This window comes from Crocodylus siamensis, chromosome 6 (assembly GCF_052110815.1).
Source record: "Crocodylus siamensis isolate JL-2025a chromosome 6, ASM5211081v1, whole genome shotgun sequence".
In the NCBI taxonomy this organism is placed as follows: domain Eukaryota; kingdom Metazoa; phylum Chordata; order Crocodylia; family Crocodylidae; genus Crocodylus; species Crocodylus siamensis.
Genome location: NC_143400.1, coordinates 59,155,001 through 59,172,936, shown reverse-complemented (window position 1 = coordinate 59,172,936; position 17,936 = coordinate 59,155,001). Strand labels below are relative to the sequence as shown.

At 39.8% G+C, this 17,936-nt stretch overlaps 1 protein-coding gene across 9 annotated transcripts in view; it reads left to right on the top strand.

Annotated features, from left to right (window-relative positions):
- The window catches only part of PAX3 (paired box 3), a 117,488-nt gene that overhangs the window by 64,788 nt on the left and 34,764 nt on the right, over positions 1-17,936 (top strand). For 5 of the 9 annotated variants that reach the window (XM_090053056.1, XM_090053055.1, XM_090053060.1 and 2 more), the window contains one exon: positions 13,334-13,539. In XM_090053056.1, coding sequence (XP_089909182.1) covers positions 13,334-13,539 — 206 coding nt within the window. The remainder of the gene's footprint in view (positions 1-13,333; positions 13,540-17,936) is intronic. The other 4 variants (XM_090053063.1, XM_090053062.1, XM_090053058.1 and 1 more) reach the window with 1 other exon arrangement.

Here is a 17,936-nt window from a genome sequence, read left to right as displayed (position 1 = left end):
TAGTGCAGAGCCAAATTAAATACCGGGAAATCCCAATATCTAAAAAAAAAGTTTAAAAGAAGTGGACTAGTGCATGTGGCTGCAGCACGAGCTGCCCAGAATTGGAGCCTGGCTGGCCAGAGCCACACTCTGGCTGCTGGTCAGGCTCTGTGTGCCCAGATCACTGCCACTGCAGCCCCAGGAGGCCCCCAGAGCCCCAGGTAAGGCAGCAGTTGGGGCCAGCCCAGGTGCTGGCCCCAGCCTCACCTCCCCCACCTGGGACAATTTGCTGCACACCGTAGTGTGCAGGCAGGGGCATTCCCCGGGGACCAGTAGTAGCAGCACAACTATGTGCTGCTGTGATTTTTCCTCAGGAAGATTCACATATGGCCTCATCCGGATGCATCCCTTTTGGGCATTTAGCAATGTCTGAGTGGCCTTTTGAATCAAGGATGGTGTTGAAACAACCTTCAGAGCTGGTTGAAAAATGCAGAATAATTCTTCAGCAAATTCTCAAAGTTCTTCATGAAGGTTTTTAGTATAATTTCAAGTGTTTGAAACATTTCAGCTACTCTATAAATAAATAAAAATCCCTTCAGTAAAAATGCAAAATTGTAATTTTTGGCTGAAATTTCAAATGTAGGAATTTAACTACACTAGTAGCAAATATGTCCTCTATTGGAAACTGTAGTCTGCTGTTCCAGAGGAGTGAGCTAAATCATCTGCTAGATTTGTTTTCTATCTCTGAAGTATCCAATAATATTTACTATTCAATTTATAAATTAATTGGCTGTTCAGTTCTTTGTGATTTTTATTTGTAGATGGAGTGTCACCCACAAACTAATTCATTTACTTCCCTTATTTTGTCTCTCCACTTGGGAAATTATAGCTAGTACTTTAAAGACTTGTTTTATCTGTTTAACTGTCAATCTGTTTTTCCATTGATTGATGTTGTCCTTGCAAACATAATGCTAGTGCTAAACTAGATATGGTTCTGGCAACTGCATAAAAGATAGTTATACTTCCAACTCAACTGTCCTGTGTTTTATATTCCACATGTCTCCTACAGCATTAATCTTTGCTAATATTACTCTGAAGATAAACCTGTTTTGCCTTTGTTTTTGTCTCCTGTACCTGTGAATGCAGGAGGCAAAAGTGTTCTTTTTCTTCCCTGGAAAGCCTTCCAATGTAACCTGCTACCTCTTTTATCTTTTAACTTACAATGATGGGTTTTATTTTAAACAAGATAGGAGATATCTTCTGACAGATTTTGTTGTTGTTGTTGAGAAAGTTGTCATAAATAGGGCATGAAAACACCTTACAGGGAGATCTTAAAAGGTCCAAAAGAAGTCAAGGAGTACATTTAATTTCCAGTGGAAAAATCAATATCTAAGTCCTATTTATGCTTTTGGAAAATTGTTTCCTTACAAGAATAATAGTACAACACAGTGTACAATAGCACAGTGTACAAAATACAATAGTAGAGTATATCACACTCAATGTACAATTACTTACATGTACAAAAACATGTTAGGGTTTTAATAATACTTGTTTTTTCCTCTAGCTGTAATTTAGGAATAATGGGGAGATGTTGAGTGAGTGTGAACACTTGTTTACCTTAACTATTGGTTGTCATTCTCTGCTTGGACCAGCAAAAGTCAGAATAACTTTGTTGAAGTCAGTGGAGTTACAGTGTGTAAAAACAATATGCAGTTTTGTCTACATGTGGAGAGCTGTACATACCTGTTTAACTTAAATCAGTTCTTTAATCTGAGCAAACCTCTATGCAGCAGTTATTTCCATTTAAGAATAGCTTGTGGTTTAAATGGTGCTAAATGACAGCAATGGATATTTTAAACCAAATTTAGAGTGAACACACAGGGGGTTCCATTAGTTTAAGAAATTCAGTTTACCTTTGATTTAACAAGTGCAACTTATTTATGTAGACCGATGTGGAGAGAATAATCAAGCTCAGTGGTGGCAGTAGAAGGACAGAAGGGCTCAATTTCAGAGTCTGATCCTGTTATCATTGTTGCTAGTGTCATGTGCTCCAAACTTATAAACACTCATGCATGGGAGTAAATTTAGCATGTGAGTAGTTCCATTGAGTCAAATGAGCTTACTCATAAATATTAAGTTTCTCACTTGGGTGAGTGTTTCAGGCTCATGGCTTTAGACTGTTGAGCTGGGACCCTGCTCAGCACCTACTTGTGCAATGGAGCTTAAATCCTGACTGCAGCCTCTTTGTGTTTATACTACCCTATACACAGTAGTAATACACAGTCCTGATAGATACCAGTAAAAGCAAAAACACAGAATCAGGTCCTAAATCTGGTTTCATTTTACTTGTATCAGCAAATTCTAATTTTTGGAATTGGAGAGTCTAGGAATAAGTTAGTTATTTAATTGTGTGTGTGTTTTCCTATCTTTCTTTCCTTCCTTTCTCTCTCAAAATTATTTGTCCTTTCATGCACAGTTGAGAACTAGCCATTTATTCTTAGTGCTAGCAATGCACTCTTTGATATTTAAAATGGAATGTGTTCCTTTTTGATGCTCTGTGGTTTTGAATGAAGTACATGCAAGCAGATTAATGGTGCAGAGCAGTTAGACAAGCGGCCTCTTTTGCCTTTCCATATTATTTAATTGTCTGAAAAAATATTAAAACATATTTAAAAAAGAGGAGAATATGAATTGTCTATTGTTTGCTTGGCAAAATTATTTTCACAGTGTTGTCATTCTCTTCTAAAGCAATACCACAGAATAACTATGAGCTGTCACATTTTTTGTAAGTTATAACTGCGTCAAGCTGTGCTGACAAAATGTCCTGGCATAACTGTTAATATACATTGTCATTTTAAGCATGAAAACAGTTTAGCTAATGATTTATCTCTTATAATGCAGCACTTGGGGCAGCTGTATGATTTGTCTCTTTAGCAAGTCAAGTAATTTCTTTAACAAAATGTTAAGCACAGATGGGCCATAAGCTGTCAGTTAACCATTATTGTGTATGCATCTGCTTGCCTTCAATGCACTGTTTTATGTATTCAGCCACTTACTTAGCCACAGCTCTCTGAAAAGCGGAACCTACTCTGATTGGCAAATAAAATGTTCATTTGTCTCTTCTTCCTATTGTTTTGTTTTGGTAACACATGTCAGCAGCTCAATTACCCAGTTCATTAACAGCTCCCAATGGACATGATGGCCAACCCATGATAAGAAGGGCGATTGTGGCACATATGGTCAATAATAGCCTGTCTCTTGGCAATTGTAAATAAAAGTCACTGTTGGCCACTTCCTTTTACTACAGCTACTGTTTCCCTTTTCACCTTGGTAGATGAAGCACATTTATCAGTCTGATTCCTTCCAACTGAAAATAAAAATACCATCTACTCTTCTTAAAAAAAATGACTTTTAATAGCTGATCTTTCCATCCTACTGCCTTCTCAGGTTACTGTTAAAAATTCTTAGTTAGAAGGAGGTATAGGTTGTATAGGAGTGTTCTTTTGATATCTGTTAACTAATTAATTGCTTTATTAATTAGTTTAGTTAAATGAAATATTTTCTTCCCTCTTTTTGCTTTCTCTTACAGAAGACTTTTTGTTAATGTGCCTGTGGAGTTTTAAAAAGCCATTTTAAATGTTTTTGTAAGAGTGGCCTTTGCAAATAGCAGTGGTTTTCAAAGGAGCAATTGGAGTGTGACTTAATCCTTGTTAGATGAGAGAGATTCATGTATAAAACAGAGGGGTTCCCCCTACCCCCAATCTCCTAGCCTAAGCTTCTGCAAAAGGGTTAAATTAATCTTGCTAATTTTTAGTATTTCAAAGTGTACCAAACCATTTAATGAGTTTCTAGCAAAACTCATCATTGCAAGATGCTGTCTGATCCTGAAATGTCATTTTTCATGCTCGAGTAAGAAACTTTAGCAGTATAAACATATTTTAATCATAACTTTATTGGTAAATCTATTTTTTAATTTTTGGATGGCAGTTTCCTTTTTTTAGTCTGATTGAAGAGGCCTAGTTGCTTGTAGCATGATATGATGTTGTCAAATGTTACTGAAAGTGGGGAGGGGAGGAAGCTGTTAAAATCATAAGCATGCAGCACATAAAGTAAAACAATGGTATGGATTAAATGACAACATTAAAATGTGGTAAAGTAGCCAAGACCAAGAGTATTGTAATAAGAGCAGTGCAACTCTTAATTGTGGGTCAGTTTGCTAAGCTGCAGAGCATGTTCTGTAGCCTTTATCTAAAATAAACATACAACAGTATTGTTGAGAGTCTTGAACAACTCACAGGTGGCTGCATACTGACTTTAGACCTTCTGAACTTGTCCCCTGCTGCCTGCCATATTCATAACTAATCTGTACTCTCCACCAGGGTTGTGGGCACTTGGGGAGTTGTTGAGTGTCAGAGTTTATTTGTACTATTTTGATTAGCACAGACCTGGCAGAGCTTATTTTCTTTTTAATGACCCCTTACTGTGAAACTGAGGTTTCAGAAGGAGGAGCTGGGGAGGAGAGGGAAAGCCTAGCATTACATTTCTTCAGACAAAAAAATTGAGAGCTGCTGTGCTGGAAGCAGAAGAGTTAGCTGACCCTGGAGTCTTAATTTTATTTCATATGCAAATATGAACCTTTCCTTAAAAGGAAACGATGGGATAAAAAAAATAGTAGGAAATTAAAATGCCATTTTGTTTTCCTGCGGACTTTATTTTACAGGCAGAAAGAATTCCTGACATGTTTTCTATTCTATCAACTGTTAAAATGTCAGCTGCTGAAAGCTTAGGCTAAAACAAACAATGATCTAAAAAGGAATGAATGTCTTGCCTTGCTACCTACCACTGCTGGGAGTGTGTAGTGCAAATGAACTCTGGAGATTTGTTTGGCGAGTGTCTGGGGAGAATCTTATGGCCCGAACCCTGTGATGGTTTCTCCCCTCTGCCTACTTAGTTCATATATATATATATATATATATATATATATATATATATATATATATATATATATATATATATATATGTGTATGTATGTATGTATGTATGTATGTATTATTAATATTTACTTTTGAACTCTTACCTCTCAAGAACAGTTTTTTGAAGGGGAGCCTCCAGGTGCTGAGGTCTCTGGACTGGGTAGGCTTGGATTAACCCCCACTGTGCATCCAGTTCAACTTCTCCACCCTCCCCCTATCCCTCCCTCCCACACCCCTCAAAAAAACAACCTCCCCCTTCTCATCCACTTCAGCTTCCTTTGTGTCTCCTGCGTCCTGCCAGGCAGGTGTCAGAGCCCTGAATGCGGGTAAAGGCCCTGTTGATGGATACCACAGATGGAGCGTGGAAATTGGTAGAATAGGCCTCAGCCACAGGCCATTTCTTAGGACTCAACAAAAGCTTCCAAATAAGTCAACAAAAATCCCAAAGATCACAAAGAGAAAGTGTCATTTGTCATTTATTCTGGGTTTGTGTGGGGGTATCAGCCTTGCTGCACTGCTCCTGGTTTGCACCCGAGTAAACATGATAGAGGTCATTCACATCTCTTTCAGTGTAAAAGGCTATTTCAGATCAGAAAACAGTTAGCTGCCCTATTGTGTCCTCTGTGTTGAATGCTAAAGTATACAAGTATAGAACACTCTGCAATTAGCCAATAGGTGCCCCAAACTTTGAATTGCCCTATTGAAGGCCAAGAAGGGGAGTCAAAGAGAAGGGAACAAACCCCATTAAATTATGGTTATGTAAAATAAATAACAAGATGCAGGGAGTGCAAGTAGGAAATTTGCTATGTTTATGATTGTCTTATTTTAGAGAAATACACTGCTAGAGGAAGTGCTTCTAGACCACATCTGCGAATGTTTGTCTGGAAGAAAAGACCATATGATTTTTTTAGAGAGTAATTTCATAAAAATTGAATGATTGCTAGGGAAACTGCCTTCAAAAGCTCTGCAGAAGGATATCTTTCTTTTCACATGTTTCTAAAGTGCATTGTAGTGCATCTGTAATAAATATATGGTTTTTAAATGGTTGTCATGTTTTTGTTACTTAATTATTCAAATGAAATATCTTGCTGAGAGGAAAAAAACAATATACAGGGTGAGTACTTATGAATTAGTTTGTTCAGTTTTTGCTTGGATATATCTGTTTATGATATTCTTTGGGGGACAGATAATTAAAGAATTCCATGTGACCAAATCCCTATGAAATTGAAAAAAAGATTTTGTGCATAATAGTGTTAACTAGGATAAAGTATTTCCTGAGGCCACTGAACAGGTCAGAGGGGGTTAAGGGACAAAGAATTTCTCTCTAATTCTGTAATTCCTTCTTTAATTAAACTTCATAGTTAGTCCACTGCTGGTACTTATAGCTTCTCCTCCTATTTTGATTTGCTTTTCAAGGGAGGAATTTGTAATCATGTGGGTTATAATTTATTGACTTGCATTTGGCCTTTTTGGAAACTGACAGTTCTCCATTCTCCATTGATTGCAAGACAGGTTTGGATATTAAGACCATTGGACAAACGTTAACTACTATATGTGCATGTATATGAAGACACACAGAGATAAATAATTATTTTCCAGTTTTGCCACTTTTTTATTCATGTTGACTAATACCTTTTTAGACGAGCATCGCCATGGAAATCAAAGGACTATTTACAGATGAGTAGGAGAAATCAAAGGACTATTTACACATGAGTAGGAGAATCAAAATTTGGCTGCATGATAGTGCATTACAGTAATTTTGCTATTACTTAGATACAGGTGTTTATTGGCTGTACTTGGCCAATATCTTGATAGACTTCATGCCTTGTTAGAAGTTTCGTAAGATTAAGTCACTTCATCCATAACCTTGAAGCACACTTCAGCAAAAAATATGTACTCAGTTGCGAAGACATCTCTATAATGTATTATTACATGTGCCTGATTTTAATCATGTAGATTAGGTAATGAAAATAAACTTAATATTTTCAAGGAAGCTGTATACAGTAGTCAGGTTAGGAGTAGAATAGTGGTAATGAACTTATCTGTATATGAAAGCAATTTAACTTGAGTGTGATTTTTTTCCCCCCTTTTTCATTCAGAGATTCTATCTCAGAATTTTTGTGTCTGTATTAGAATTTTTAGATACTTCTTTGAGAAAAATATTCGGTTTGATATTCTAATTTTACCTTTGTGCTTTTTGCCCCTACTGCAAATTATGAAGTGAAGGTGGAATTAAGCTAAAAGCATTAGAACAGGTAGCACAGATATATACTTAGTACACGTATGTTCATAGTTGTATACAGGACTTTGTTGTCTTCAGTAAATGGGGAATCATGAGAATGATGTCATAGAGTTTTTATAAAGTAATTTCAGAAAAGGAATTTTCTATGATTCTGCAAATTAAAATCTCCCTAATGCTCCCACCCCTGTTAGCAAAGGATTCAGAAATCTGATCTTAACTTGATTTTACTTTCGTTTTGCATTTCAATCTTAACTTGCATAGTGTAAAATGTACATTTCTTTTGCAAGCCTGAGTAAATGGACATTTCATGATAGAATAGGGAGGTGGGGGTGAACTCCCAAACTCTAAAGTACCTGCACTGACATCTCTTGCCTATGGGACTGGCACCTAAGGTTCAAATCTATGTGCTCAGACCTCTGTAGCCCAGGGAGCAAGGCATCTTGGGGTAAGAACAGCCTGTCTCTTAAGGCTGTTGTATATTTCCCAGAAAACCTGGCAGAATTTAATGCTGTTAGGATTAGTGGAGGCAACACAGGGAGTTAGCATAGACAAAAATGATTGTTTAGTGGTGAGGGTACTAGATTTGGGAGACCAGGTTTTTAATTTGTTGCTTTGCTAACAGGTTTCTAGTGTGACTGGGACCCCAAGGTGCTTTAAAAAATGTTACCCTACATGTTGTTTCCCCTCTGTAAAATAAATCAATTTTCTCCCTCTCAGGAGTGTAAGAGATTGTGAGGGGTTGGGTGGGGGCATATAAGTTCCTTAGGCTCAGTTATGTGTCCATACTTGTCTCCTGGGAGAGGCTCAAAGAGAAGTCTTGAGAGAGGCTGAGAATTTGATGAGTTTGGAGCTTCTTTTTTTGTGATGTTCAATGACCAGACCTTTCTTCATACTTTATAAAATCTATTAATGTAATTCAGTTTCCTTTGCTAATCAGAGAGACCCTTTCAGGGAAAGTGACTTTACAGCCCTGTTTATTATACCATAGATAATGTGGGGCCATAGTTGTACCAAATTGATATAAGAGCAGGAACAGTACTTTTGTATTCTCTTAACAGAAGTACTGACTTTTTGTAGTCTAATTCATTAGAGTTATAATAGCAATAGAGAGTGATTATGTGAAACATTAAAACTGTAATTTCTTAAGCTTCAAACCTGCTTTAAAAGGTTTAAAACTGGTGTTGGTAACCCTAAAGGCTCTCAAGAGAGGAAAATATTCAAGATGATTTGGTCAAATAAATTGAGAACTGGCACTAATTCAACAATTAGTATTTATAAACTGCTAATCTAAAAATGCTAATAGATAATGAATATGGTTTTGAACTATACTGAAACCTAGAATTGCTTGGAGTCATATGCTTATCCTGATTTGCAACCCGTTCCCTGGGACTTTTGTTAAAGAAATAGTGTTGGTATAATAATTTTAGGGATCAAATCTTTCAAGTTTTAGGAAAAAATTCAGTTGAAGTGAGAGACCATGTGAGTTGCATATATTTTCTAGTGTGTTAAACTCAAGAACTCTGTGGGAGTTTTGCCTGAGTGTCCCTTCAGGTCTCGGCCCAAAGTATAATGGTTGTATAACAATAATGATTTACAGATGAAAATTAGAACTAGGCAAAGCTATGCCTTTGTGTATTCAGAAATACAAAAACTCTTCAGCTGAGTTGCCTGTAAAAGGACCTTGTCTTTCCTATGCTATAAGACTAAGCAAATAGATTAGGTGTATTTATTAGTTCAACTAGCTTGAGTGAAATTGAATATGTAAAATAACTGGAACTGAGCAAGACATTTTCTGTAGCTGGAGTTAAAATGAGATTTCTGTTCTGCCTTTTTGTTCTCAATTACACTTGAACGCTCCATGTTGGGAAGATTATTTTAAATTAATATCTGTAAAATAAATTATTTTATTCCATTCAAATGGTAAAAGTAGTGCAAGTATATCATTTAAATGAGGAATTATAAATTCACTATTATTGGTCAGGTTAGTCTAACCTGGGTAGGCTGAACCAGTTTGTAACCAGACAGACATTCTCTCTGGACTGAGGAAATTCAGGCACATGCCTGCAGTGGCTCAGGCTAGAAGCTGGGGGGTCAGGGGTGAGAGGTGGGTGCTAGAGCTGCCCTCCCTTCCCTTCTGCAGGGAGCTGAGCTGAAGGGGGTGTGGCCGGGCCCAGGCAGGATGCTTTGATTAGGGAGGTCTGCCTGTACCATCCCAAGCTTTTCCCTGATAGCTGCTCAAGGGGCAGGAGTGTTGCTAGACCCCAGTCACCTGCTAGCACTCTGAGGCAAGAGAGGGTGCAGTGTATGCATCTGTTAATGATATGGAGCTTTTCAGTTTCCCTCTCTGATTCTTTATACTGTCTGCAGCAAACTGACAGGCAAGCAAACCAGCAGGGGGCTGATAACAGTGTTCATCACCTCATCAGCAAAACAATAGCCTCTCTTCATTAGTTCAAACTCTTCTTAAACAGCTTACCAGGTGACCTGTTGATTAGCTCCCAAAAGCCCTGAGAATCATAGTCTTGCTGAGGAGGGCTTTAAATTAGACAAACTGGGGGGAGTGGGGAAAGATTTCACTACTGGGCATAAATCCACTGCTGGGCATAAATTCTCTGACCAAGATAACCCAGAGGAGGATATTTACTTGGGGGACATCCAGATGACTACCAACACCCAGAGACACTTGTAGAGGGTCAGAAAAGCTGAGATGACTAGGGGTGAGCTCTGTTGTCTTTATGGGAACTCCAGGAGCATGGGCAACAAACAGGATGAACTAGCACTCCCAGCAGATGAGGAATTTTACCTTGATGGAGACTTGGTGGGACAATACATATGACTGGGCAGTGGATATTGAGGGCTACAGTCTCTATAGAAAGGACTGGGTTGGGAAGAAGGGTGGAGGGGTAGCCTTCTATGCAAAAGAGCAGTACCCCCTCTCTGCAGGTTACATTTGATTGCAGGGGGAAGTCTTTTGAGACCCTCTGGGTCAAGCTACAAGGGGGTTCAGGAAAAGGGGACCTGATGGTGGGAGTCTGCTGTAGGCCTCCCTGCCAAGAAAAGGAGAGCAACCAGGCATTCTACAGGGAACTGACTGAAGCATCCTGCACTTGATTGTCATGGGTGACTTCAGGTACCCTGACATCTGTTGGGAAGACCATTCAGCCAGCTCCAGCAGGTCAACCAACTTCTTGGCAACTATAAATGACCTGTTCTTGACACAGGCTGTGGAGGGGCCAACTAGGAGTAAAGCCACTCTGGACTTGGTGTTGACCAAAGGGGAAGACATGGTAGGCGACCTGAAGATTGGTGGTACTCTGGGTGACGGTGATCACGATTTGGTTAGATTCACCATCCACCGAAAGCCTGGGAATTCTACCACCAGAACAGAAGTCCTACACTTCAGAAGGGGAGACTTTGGTAAAATCAAAAGTCTAGTCAGAAAGGCCCTATGCAACCAGCAACTGGATGATGTGGAAGTTCAGGAACAGTGGTGCTTCCTTAAGGAGGCAATTCTCACTGCTCAAAAAGAGACCATCCCCAAGCAGTTAAAAAGAGGGAAAAGGGCCAAGAGCCTCACTTGGCTCAATAGGGATATTAGGGGACTTCTCACAAAGAAAAAAGAAGCATACATGCAATGGAAAAATGGTTCAGCATCCAGAGAAGAGTACATCCATATGGCCAGGGTCTGTAGACATGAGACAAGGAAAGCCAAGGCATGCATGGTAATCAAGCTGGCAACCAAAATTAGAGATAATAAAAAGTCCTTCTATAGGTACACAGGAAACAAGAAAAAATTAGGCTCCACTGTGGCACCCCCTACTGAATACAGAGGGGAAGCCCACAGTTGATCCCTACAAAAAGTCAGAGATCCTTAATACTTACTTCACATCAGTCTTCCTGAAACCAGGTGAGAAATTGTCACCTGTCCAGAGGCCCAGAGAATATGGCGATGACAGCAGTCCACATGAAATCAGTCCCGAACAGGTGAAGAAACTCTTAGAATAGTTGGAAGTTTTCAAGTCGGCTGGGCCAGACAACCTACATCTGAGAGTGCTGAAAAAACTGTCTGAACATATAGTGGTGCCTCTGGTGAGGCTGTTTGAGGAGTTGTGGAACTCAGGAGTGGTCCCTAATGACTGGAAGAAGGCTAACATGGTACCTATCTTTAAAGAAAGGGAAGAGGGAACTATAGGCTAGTCAGTCTGACTTTGGGAAAAATCTTTGAAAAATTTTTCAAGGAGGCCATCAACCACAAGCTCTTGCAACTGGTGGGATACTGAGAAACAACACACATGGCTTTGTTGAGGGGAGGTCATGCCTAACAAACATGGTGTCTTTTATGAGCAGCTGGACATGGAACAAGAGGTTGACATTATCTACCTAGACTTCAGCATATCCTCTGGTACTGTTTCCCATGAAATTTTCTTAACCAAGTTGGAGGGTACTGGTCTAGATCAGGCTATAGGAGGTGGGTTGGCAAGTGGCTCAGAGGCTGATCCCAGCAAGTTGTTATTGATGGGTTGGCCTCATCCTGGAGGGCCATCTCCAGTGGTTTTCTTCAGGAATCGTTGCTTGGGCCTGTGCTCTTTTAACATCTTTATCAATGACCTGGATGAGGGAGTGGAAAGTGCAATGATTAAGTTTGTGGATGACACCAAGCTGTGGGGACATGTGGGGACATCTGAGGACAGGGCAAGGATCCAGGATGACCTTGACAGGCTGGTCCTGTGGGCTGAATGCAGTCAGATGAGGTTCAGTAGGGACAAGCTGTATTCCTAGTTCTACTGGTGTACAGTTTCTTGCTGTGCTAGGTGCAGCACTGAAAGTTAGCAGGGGGTTGCCTGGGACTTAGGTGCACTAATTCAGTGCATTTCCCAAACTGCTTTGTTAGTGTAGAACTTCTGGTGCTAGAATAGACTCATGAGTCTACTCTCATGTGGTGGAATCCATAGCAGAGATTAAAAAGGGAGGGTTGAGTGATATAATTTTTAGTTACCCCAGTGAGATGGTTTGATGTGAGGTGCGTATCATTAGCCTCACTTTCTAGTTTCAGAATAAGAACTTTTGCAACCATTGACCTAGTTCATCTGTCATGCAAGTCAACCTATGTTACAGCAGAAATTGAGCCTGTCCTTTCATGTGTGTTTTCATTTTTGTTAACAGCAATTTGTACCAGCAACTGATACTCAGCTAATAAAACATGGGATTAATTTCTAGTGTGTAATTGGCAAAACTTTCATTCCAGAAATTGATCTTTAGAAGCTAGCAGGCAAAGATTTCACTGTAGTGTATATAATAAAGTTTGCTCAGTGCTCATATTCTTATTTGAGATCCCCTCTGCATTACTCATAAAAGCTCTTTGTGAATAATTACAATTTTCTAAACTCTTCTCAGGTTCTGCTAGCCAGGTACAAGTTGGACACAGTAGCAAATGGTCATAAACACATAATCATACTTATGTAAGTCTGCAAATGGAAGAGCTGGACAGAATATAAAAACGTTATGCATATATTTGACATGTTTAAAAATTAATGTCTTGTATCATGCTCATGTTCCTTTTAATCTTTTAAACTCTTTCCTTTAATCATTTGGAGAATAAAGTATTCCTGAAATATGTCTGGAAAGAGCATTTAAAAGATGCACAAGTATTCATTGGGACTCAATTTTACATCAGCGTATACAAGTCTCTGTGACAAATGTGCTTAGTTGTTTTGTTTACCTTCTTAGGGAGAAAAACGGACCATGTGTCTTATCAGACCAATCAAAATTGAACAGTGGAGCTCAATTTTCAATGTGTAATATGTTTATGTATTTTTTAAAAAGCACTGAATGTGTTTGAATAACTAATACTGTAAAGGAAAGGGTCAGGGCTAGAAAAAAATGTAATCCATTGAACAGTCTGGTGAGAGTGATTCATTTGCCTCTACAAATTTCTATGAACTATATGGGAATGTGGCATTTACCTCTGTTCTTAGGGTAGCATGCATCTGTTTAGAATTAGGATCACCAAATAAATACCAGTTTATAATTAACTGATTATTTTCTTCTTGCAGTTAAAACTCAACAAAAAATCATGGCTTAATTTTTTTGGGCGCAGTTTTCAGATGGAATCTAATTGCTCCTTCTTTTTTCTTCTGAGTATTAGCACCCCAATCTGATGAAGGCTCTGACATAGATTCTGAACCAGATTTACCTTTAAAGAGAAAGCAGCGCCGTAGTCGAACAACTTTCACCGCAGAACAACTAGAAGAACTGGAAAGAGCGTTTGAGAGGACCCATTACCCGGATATATACACACGGGAAGAACTTGCACAAAGAGCCAAACTTACTGAGGCTCGAGTTCAGGTACCTGTTTAAAAAGCTACCTAAAGAAAAAAGTCTCCTTTCCATCAATGTGTTGGGTTAGCAGAAAGCTTAGGGCAATTTTATGTTCTTGCATGATTGCAATCCAGGAAAATGAGACACTAGGTATTATAAAGCTCATGTTTTTTATGTTTACCTGTGAACAGTGGTTTATATAACCCTTTATTTAATATGCAATTTTGTGTTGTAGTCTCTATCTAGTTTCTGAGATTGTTTGGTTTGTGTTTCTGACAACACTCTCCATATGATCAGTGTCAGTGTTTTGCCAATGTATAGTTATTTGGGTAGTGTCATCTGACATTTCTGTGAGTGTCAGACAGCAACAGGGAAGAGAGAACCGTTACCGAAAAACAAAACAAAACAAACAAAAAAATTCAGAGCACAAAACAAAGCTAGGAACATGTAACTACAAAATCACAGAAGTTGTTAGGGTTATTTGGTTAGGCGAGGTACCTGAACTATTTGCAATTTAACATTTGGAGTAAGAAAGATTATTGGTTTTTCTTTTCATCTCCACTGTCATTTTAACAAAACATTTCTTAGACGTCTAGATTTTCAAAATATGGATGTGAATTGATTTAATCTTCTAGTGGAGAAGATAGTTGAATTCTTAAAAAAAGGCTGGGTCTGCAAACCTCCACAAATGCCACATTCTCAAATGAACTTATGTTAGTGAAACATGTTCTGCGTCAGCACTGCTGAGGAGAGTTCCATGAAAATCAAGGATCCACCGAAGCCTTGCAGACTGTTGGGCAAGTGTAACTAAGGGGCCAGTTTCTGGCACAAAAGGGAGTGATGTGTTTAACACCACAGCCCAGGTGGCTTTGATTCTCCAGCCTGAATGAACAGGAATCCATTTATAACTGGGTAGACTGGAGCACCCTTTAGTGCAAATCCGGAATAGTGCTGAATGCACAGCTCAGGGGCCTTAAAATGTCCTAAGCACTCCACCATTACATTCCAGTGCTTTAAATGCTCACCATCAAACCCAGGACCTTGCAAAACTTTCCAGGGTTGGGGATCCATTGCTAGGCAAAGGATCAATTTTGCTTAAGTTGGTGAATCATCTGAGAGAGTGCGCTTTCTCTTTTAGCTAGTCTTTGAGTTTCAAATGACTTTGGAGCAATATGCAGTTTGGGTGTTGAAGTCGTGCAAGATGTGTGGTTGTGCATAGTTTGCACAAGAAAACAGGTAAATTTGGGTTGTTTGACAGAATTTTGCTTTGATGTTTTGAGTTATTTTAAACCTAAACCCGAGGCAAGTAACCCCCTTTATAAATTGAAACAAACAACCAAAAATATTGTATTTACCCTTGCAGAACATGCATGTTAGTTGCAACAGTGTTGTATTGTAAGTATAATTCTTCAAGCTGTCAGACTTCTACAGATGTTATAGTTGTGAAGGAAAATCAAAAGTGTGGGTATATTTGTTCAGAAGACAGACTTCATGGGGTATATAATTCTATTAATTATTTCATACATTAACTTAAGACTGAAATGCTAGCAAAATGGAAGACAGTAACCTAAATGGAATTGCACTACTGGGGGCTGAGAATGGGATGTGTTGTGGGGAAATATAGGAACTATAATTTTCTACTCTAGATCTGTTTGGAGTAGGGACAGATAATGATGTATTGGGTTGTCTGAGCTTTAAAGACAAATGTGACAAACCCATAAAAAAGTTGTTCATATTTTTCTAAATCAGTGACCCACAGTTAGAAGGAAAGCAGAACTCTCATTAACATAACAGCTGTCTTAATGTGGCTTTAACCCTGTGACTTTTTACATTCCTTATGGCTTCGTCTGCTCCCTTGGGACACATTTTGTCTTACACCACTGCTATGATTTACAGCCTCACAAATTCCCTAGTACATCTAACATATGGATTTTTTACCTATCCCAGCATGGAAGGAAAGATTGCAGTCAATCAATGATTAAAATACCAAAACAAAACCCTTTTTGGATTAAAGATGAGTTTGGGCTGAAATAGCCAGCCTGTGGGCCCTTGCTTATGATTTTTCTACTCTCTGGTATCTTAGGGCACCTACACATGTACTGGATGTCTGCTGCAATGTGTGCTAATGAGCACACATTGGAGCAGACTTGATTAATTGAGTCTCCTGGAACGTGTTAATTAATGCACCCCAGCAACCTCTGTGTTACAGCGTCCCCATGCTTCAAAATAGTGGTGTGGGTGCTTGACCTAAAGCTAACTGGACAAGCTTTAGGTCAAGCAACCCCTCCCTTCACACCCACTGTTTTGAGGCATGGGATCATGATGCTGAGGGTGCTTTAATTAGAGCAGCTGTCAGAGCCACTCTAATTAAAGTGCCCCCCCACCTCCACCATGGAGCATGTGTATAGACTCCCTTAAAATTTGACAAAATGGTACTGGATTTGTCACTGGATAAAGATTACTCAACACCCCTGTAAGTGGCTTAAAACAGAAACTTTTGAAGGGCATGTTACAAAAGAAAAATCATAAAAGAAAAAAAGAGTTGAGGATGAGAAGGTACATATCTATATCGACAATTTGGGGCCTGTCTATACTGGGAAAATTTTCTGGACAATCTCAAAACCTAGTGTACTAAACTGATATGAAAAGTGTTTAGAGCTCTAACAAAGACCTGAGAAGGTGCCCTAACTTGTTTTTACCAAATCTCTTTGGAGATGTTTTCCCAGTGTAGATGCATCCTTTGAAAAAGGAACATTTCAATATGGTGCTTAATTTTTGCCTAGGATCCAAGCTGTGTTTGATGTGGGCAAGGGAGAAGGCCAGTTATAGCTCTGCAGTCTGTGCTGGCCAATGGATTACTTCAGTTTAATTTAGGCCACTCTAATATAAGTAAAGGACTTCACATTAGTGGAAGACTGGTTGGAGCAATGCTTCAGTCCTCTGCTTACTTCCCACCTTGCTCTCTTCATGTCTCTTCCCACCCCAGGCATACCCTCTATAGTCTGAGGCTACAGAAGGGCCAGGTCACACCTGACAATTAGACTTAATATTTTGACAGGACATTCAAAGTCCATTGTAGAAAGTTCAGTTGCACATTATCTCTGAAGCCCGCCTCCGTTTTTGAGGAATTTTGAAGAATGTTGCCTTTGTGTTGTACATAAAAGCCTGGGATACATGTGATTCCCCTTTAGTCTCTGTTCCAGCAATATAACGTATCCAATTTCTAAACTAATCTTTAAGAAATGTGTAACATTTAAGATATAGCAACTTTGTATCTTTTCTAATAGTTTCTGAGTAGAGCAACAATTTTATATTTGAAAATCAATATATCTGGAAGAGATTAATCCAGGAGTGGGCAAAATACAGCCCATGGGCTGGATCTGGCCCACCAGGCACTTTCATTTGGCCTGCAGTGCCCACCAACTAATTGTACCCTGACCAGCCTTTCCATCTACAAGGGTGGGAGTGAGGCATCCACATACACCCCTTCTCACCAACATACTCAATTGCACCTCACTCACACCCTTGTGGGTGGAAGGGCTGGCCAGGATACAGCTTCTGGGTGAAGCTGTTGCTGCCACTGCTGCAACCACTGGGGGACCTGCTCAGTTTCTCCAGCATCCTGCTTGTTCCTGGCAGCAGGTAGGGAAATGGCAGATGTGGGGCCAGGAGCTACAGCTGGGTCTGGCTGCAGCATGGAGCCTGGACCTCAGGTGGGCAGGGTGTGGGTGTGAGGGAGGGTGGGAAGAGTATGAGGACCACCCCCAGACTTCCCCCCCCCCATGACACACAGCCCCTGCAGGCAGTGATGGCAGCAGTAGCAGTAGCAGTAGGAGGGGGTGCTTGGGGTGCTCATGCCTGGTGGCATGCGGCTCTGGCCAGTGTTGCACTTAAGGGCAAGGAGCACAGCCTGGCTGGGCCGCCTCTATCACCAGGGCTCCCTGCTATGTATATGCAGCTCCAGGCACTCATGTACCGCTGGAGGGAAACTCCACGCACTGGAGCCAGCTGCCTTTGCCGCTTTCTGCTGCACAGGTCCTGGGACTCCGCTGGAAGTGGAGGGGCCTTGAAAGCTTACCAAACCTCATTAAGTGGCCTTCCAGCCAAAATAATTGCCTGCCCCGGATTAATCAAATATGGTGAAGGAATGTAAAGTATATGTCGTTTTCATATGACTGAATATGATCTTGAAAGTAGCAGAAGTTTGTAGCAGTGCAAAAGGAGGTGCAATTTGACTTGCATGTTTCATATAGTCAGACAGTCAATGGGGAACTGTAGTTAAGACCTCTCTCCAGTTTGGACTCGGTGGTGTGATCTGCATGTGTTCTTCCTTGCTTTAGGGATATAATTTGGCTTTCATTCATTCAGTGAATGTGATAAAATTGAACAGTATTCCCGAGGGTGTTATTCCTTAAGCAACTGAT